Source organism: Polyodon spathula, chromosome 26, assembly GCF_017654505.1.
Source record: "Polyodon spathula isolate WHYD16114869_AA chromosome 26, ASM1765450v1, whole genome shotgun sequence".
In the NCBI taxonomy this organism is placed as follows: Eukaryota; Metazoa; Chordata; class Actinopteri; order Acipenseriformes; family Polyodontidae; genus Polyodon; species Polyodon spathula.
Window position 1 is genome coordinate 16,885,855 of NC_054559.1, and position 6,000 is coordinate 16,891,854.

The window sequence follows — 6,000 nt, forward strand, 5'->3', positions numbered from 1 at the left end:
AGAGGAGAATCAGCAGCAAAAAAGTGCCTTTGCATTCTCTCAGGCTTTTCTTCTCAGTTAGTAGACCACATCTATAAATACACTGCTTAGTTTTGCGCTCCTACTAGCACACATGTGAAAGAAAATAGCTGCCATGTATGAGATAGCTCAGACCGCAAGAGTTTGTTTTTATTCTTTCAGGTCATCTCAGTCTCACTGCCCAGTCAGTGGCCTCACCAGCAGCATGCAGAGCTGTACTGACCAGCCAGACCCCTACCATACAGCAGCAATACAAGGCTAATTACACACAACTACAAAATATACAGTACGGCAGAACACTGGAGACAACTGGCCTATAATCACGGCATCATAACGTATATATATAGACAGAGTGTGTTTGTCTTTGCCGCTCACGAGTCAGCGCAGGGGTGGTAGCAGTGAGCTGAGCCTAAAAATAATTGGATATGCCAAATTGGGAGAAAATAATAAAATAATTGGCAGTTACTATAAATATAAACTTTAGTTTTTTTATAGTTAGATGACTTTAGTTTCTTACAGTTAGATAACTTGAGCTTCTGTTATTTATGATTTCTGTCACAATTTACTGAGGTTTTAAAAACATACATTTTTTAAAGTTTACCAAACTGATGTTTTAGCACCTGAGGTGCTTTTTTTAAAATTGCGACAAAACTACAGAAAGTGTCAACTATAGTTTGAAAAAAAAAATTGTCTGGAAACAACCAAAAATTATTATCATCACAGTTTCCGTTAGCATCACCAATAATTTTTGTCTTGAACTACAGTTTCACTAAAGTTGGAGTAAATCTTGTTTACTTTGATTATTTGAATCAAGTTGCAATTTATAAAACCTTTTTGTGGGTTTATTAGTTTATTCTTCTTTTCAAGCACTGTTTAACCTAAAAGAATAATTAGAAACACAAAAAAAAATCTTAAAGGTTTTAAGAACAACACACTTAATTGCAAACAGCAAATATGTCAACATAATAATAATAATAATAATAACACTGTGTAACAATTTTATTTTTTATTTTTTTGTTCCTGGGTAGTAAGTGTTATTTCCTAATTGCTTATGCCTCAAAAGTATAGAAAATGGCTATTATTATTGTTAATGATTATTATTTCAAAATATCACTATTTCCAATGGGAAAATGGGCAAATTTTCGTTCACATAAAGTCAGAAAAAAACAACATATGAATCCAAATTAACATGTATTTATACTAAAGTAAATACAGTATAATCGTAAATCTCGAAAAACTACTTACTTCTAAATCTTTTGTAGTCATTTTTGTATTACTTTAATATAAATACATGTTAATTTGGATTCATATGTTGTTTTTTTCTGACTTTATGTGAACGAAAAGACACACATTTGCCCGTTTTTCCCAATGGAAATAGTGATATTTTGAAATATTACTGTCCTGGTCACAAAAGCAAAGTTTGTGGGGAATAATAGCCATTTTCTATACTTTTGAGGCATAAGCAATTAGGAAATAACACTTACTACCTAGGAACAAAAATTGTGTTACATAGTGTAATAATAATAATAATAATAATAATAATACTAAATGGCCGTTTTATAAGGTTCTTACTGTTATGACACTGTCCTTGTGGTTTAGAACACTATTTTTAAAAATCTACTGTTTACTTCACAGTGACAAGATATGACAAGCCTCTGGAGATGCTGCCAGATGTGGTCCACACTGTTCTGAATGAAACTGTCCCCACCTCTTCGGCACCTTCTTTCATGTCATAAATCAACCAGCTACTTCCCCTAAAGGCATGCTGTAAAGCCAGACGCTTTGACTTCCAGAAGACACTGCTGGGAACCAATGAGCCAAGAAGTGTAACCAACTACCTGAAAGTAAGTTTGCAATCCCAATAGCTTCCTTCACGAATACACACGTGAGCGCTATGTAGCGAATCACAAAGTGCACGACAGGTAGGGCTCATGGAATGATTTCATTAACTCATATAACCATCTGTAAAGAGGACACAGCTTTAATGACACCCTTTCTATGATGTTTGCAAGACAGTTTCACCTGTCCGTAGCTTCTCTTCAGTTCCAGTTGCCTGCCATAGGTATAGGTAACATAAACTAGATTAGCCAAAATGCATTTGTGCCATCTAGTGATTGGCTACTTTGGATCAAGTTTTTGTTTTGTTTTGCTGGCAATACATTCCTTTGCACTCCATGTTTCTGATGCCTGCTTTGGCTGATCTACTGAACTCATATTCAAAGCCCCTCAAAAACACAACTTTTGAGAAGCTGTAATAAGAACTATTGCAAACACCATAAAGAGGTAAAGGCAAGAGTAAAAAATACGTTCTAAATAGAATTTCTTTCCCCTATTGGCACATATTCTTCTCCCCATTATGAAGTGCTTTTGCAATGTATTTATGCTGTGGCAGATGGTTATTAAGATGCTGGATCATTCTCCCTTGAGAATTCTGAATTCTGATTCCTTGAGATTCTGATAGGCTCTGACTGTGTCGGCACTAGTTCCTTATTTTCCTCTTGCGTCATGATCAGTCATCTTTTCAACATCTCCCTTCTGTGACGCAGACCTACTACCTCTTTTCAGGGGCAAACTGAAATCCGCAGGGGAAGAATCTCCGAAAATGCATCAGATCTGTGCTTCACAAGTTTCTGTAATTTAGCTTCAGTTGACAGCATTTTTCGATGTCCTATTCTTGGGCTGCCACCTGTCCCTTTTTCCCTGGATTGCCTCTGTTTTGAGGAAAGTGTCCCGGGAATTCAACATGCTTTCCCAGGACACTAAATGCCAGTAAATTAAGCACAAGTTAGATAAATCAGGACACAGTATTACTGCAATAGACACATAATGTTAACGGGTTGTCAACACTATAGCAGTAAGATTATCAATGTTTCCCACTGGATGAACATAAGATTTCTAAAGAGAGTTTTACATTTTTAACAACCCTCCCGTTTTTTAATTTTTGTACAACCCTATCTAAGTCACATTCTTTCAAATCGATGTTCCTGTTTCATTGGCTTCAGTACTGCTTTCACTGCTCCCCTTATCATTGTGCAATTGAACTTTTTTGAATATGCAGGACTGCCCGCTGTTGCTGCAGTATGCAATTCGAGAGCTTTGCATAGCTTGTAATTCATAGCAAATTAATTTAGAAAGAGCAAACATGGTAGTAGATGGGAGGGGGGTGTGCAAGGATGATTAGCACCTCCATATTTGGGCTTACAGCATGATAAGCACGAAAATGACAAAACCCGTCAACGTAACAGGAAACTGTTTGGGTAATTGAAACCCACAGGCAAGCCTATATAGCCGATACTGTTCCGACTACCTACACACACACACACACACACACACACACACACAATGAAAACAAGCACTAGGTGGCAATAGGATTTTGTGATGTCAGGAGATTAGTTATGGAATTAATGAACTGTTTTTTAAATGCTGTGCATATTTACAGTGTAGTACACTCAGCAGCCCCAAGCTCATCAGCGATTCGGAAGAACTTTCTAGTAGGAAAGTGTGCTACTCAGAGTTAAGTGTTTAGGGAATAAATATATTATGTAGTATATTAGAACGAGTGGAATCTCTCTGCCACTCACTTTCTGAATCCTGTCTTCCTGCAAAGGCTATCGAAAAACAAAGACAGAATCAGCACAGAGATGACTTATTGCCCTTATAAAAGTTTCCCATAGTAAAAGCATAGTGAAAGCATGCTAAAGCATAGCAAAGCAACGTAAAGAACAGTGAGGTATGGTAAAGCTTATTAATTAACACGGTAAACCAGGGTAAATTATGGTTAATACGTGGTATTACCATGTAAAAAGCATGGTAAAAGTGCAAAAACACAGTGTAAAAATACCATGGTAAACTTGCATAAGGGTGATTATGACTTACTGATTACAATCCAAACCACAGTACTTCATAATAGCTACACCTTGAAGATGTTTGTGATTTTATCCACATGCAGGACTGTATGTCAAATCACATTTTAATAAAGATACACTGAATGGTTGCAGGTGCTTATCATTAAACGCTTCTATACTAAATGCATTGTTGTTCATTACTGTCTTTTCAGGAAAATGACCAACTTCCACCAGCTCCTGGCCATTCTTACAATGTTCCCTTTGGTCAATACATGTTGTACCATCATAATTCTTATCTATGTATTTACTTTAGCATGCACATGTGTTTTTTCAGTCTTGGCAGAGACCTTTTCATACCTCAGAGAGTTCACATAAACACTTAGGATTCTTTTTTTTTTCTTAAACTACCCGAAGGGGGTACAGTGTGAATCATTATTTACTCACAGGTTTACAGATGGAATACTTCTGAAACTGAAGTTTTTATTGCTGTTTTTTTTTTTTTTTTAATGACCCACTGAACGTCCCCTTCACGTGCTTGCGTCTCAGGGACACTTCTTCACACAAGTGATTTGCTGTTTTTAACCAGATTCAGTTTAATTTCAAATAATTTTAGGTTTAAATACAAGTACGTACCTATATAATAATCCGCAAAGTCAACATCTAGTTATCTCTAGTACAGATCAGTGATGGTTTGAATTATTTATAGTGACACCAGCGTATTGCAGTATTGGAACTAGGCACTGGTAACTGGGTGTAGTTTTAAAACCTGACCACAAGGTGGCACTATCCACAGATTACTTTTCATAATCTCTTAAAGGAGAAGCAATTTAATCTACACTTTTCCACTCACACATCACTACTGTATGAGTCAACGGCCATAAATTTATGGCCTGCAATTCTCTGATAAAATAAATTAATTGTATTTAGGCACACCAATATATCTTAGGGAGGCAGTGTGGTCCAGTGGTCAAAGTCCAGGGCTTATAACCAGGAGATCACTTATTCAAATCCCACCTCTGCCACTGATTCTCTGTATGATCTGGAGCAAGTCACTTGTCACAAGTCACATCCTGCAGATGAGATGTTAAATCAATGTCCTATTGTAAGTGACTCTGCATATAATGCACAGTTCACAGCCTACCTCTATAAAGCGCTTTGTGATGGTGGTCCACTATGAAAGGCACTATATAAAAAATATTATTATAATTATTAAATGTATCTTATATTAAACTTTCAGCCTCACTTCCTGGTTTGTGAATTATTGCCAAACTCTTTTACAACCCTAGCTGTGTTTTGTTTTAACTGCAATTTCATATAAACAATAAAAATTCCGCCATAATAATTATTCATAATATATTCTTTGCAACTCTTTTCGTGTAATTTAGTTTTAATCCAAAATACAGCATGATGGGTTTACACAGAACACTATTTTGTAGTTTGTGGTTTGACTATGTTAAAATTAGTAAGCCAAACCTAGCTACACAGATGTAGCAGTTGTAGCATTTAAAATGTTTTGGTGCGATAGTTAGCTCTACGTGCAATACATCAGCACTTGCTAACCAACATGAGAACAAGCTGTTAATCTATTGATAGTTTGTACACTCAGTTCTGATAAGGAGAGCAAGAAATGTTTGTACTCACCATCTTGCAGCCTTTTATATTCCAGCTCCCACCTCCTCCCTGTAAAGCAGCTCCAATTCAATCCTGATCCTGTTCCCAAGACAAGCCCCTATCCCTTTAAATCTAACACATCTCTCTGGGATCTTTGAAAGCTCTTCAGCAGAGTGCAGCCCTGCTTAGTCCTGCTCAGTTGCACTCACACTGCAGGTCTCTCTGCAAGCCACTTGCAGTTCCTCCCTCAACTTCCTCAATCGCTCAAAGTGGTCACAGTTTTTGAAAAAGGCCAATTTTTTACGTTAATTTCAAAGGAATAGGTTTAAACATCTGTAGAGGGTTACAGGTCAGAGGGGCTCGTCAATATTTCAATCGTCAGAAGCGCCGGACAGGGGTATCTTCCAGTGGAAGAATGCTGTACATTAAAATAAAATCTGTTTGCGGCATTCTTCCATCGCCTTCAGTGCACTGTCCGGTTAGTTTATGTCCTCTAGGTTTGGAGCTGTAAGGACCCACGTGAAAC

The 6,000-nt window shown here is 37.0% G+C and overlaps 1 protein-coding gene across 1 annotated transcript in view; it reads right to left on the reverse strand.

Moving 5' to 3' along the window:
* Window positions 1-5,667, reverse strand: part of LOC121301072 (unconventional myosin-If-like) — a 40,022-nt gene extending 34,355 nt beyond the window's left edge. The window contains exon 1 of the mRNA XM_041230187.1: window positions 5,505-5,667. Coding sequence (XP_041086121.1) covers window positions 5,505-5,507 — 3 coding nt within the window. The 5' untranslated portion in view covers window positions 5,508-5,667. The remainder of the gene's footprint in view (window positions 1-5,504) is intronic.
* Between the last annotated feature and the right edge of the window lie 333 nt (window positions 5,668-6,000).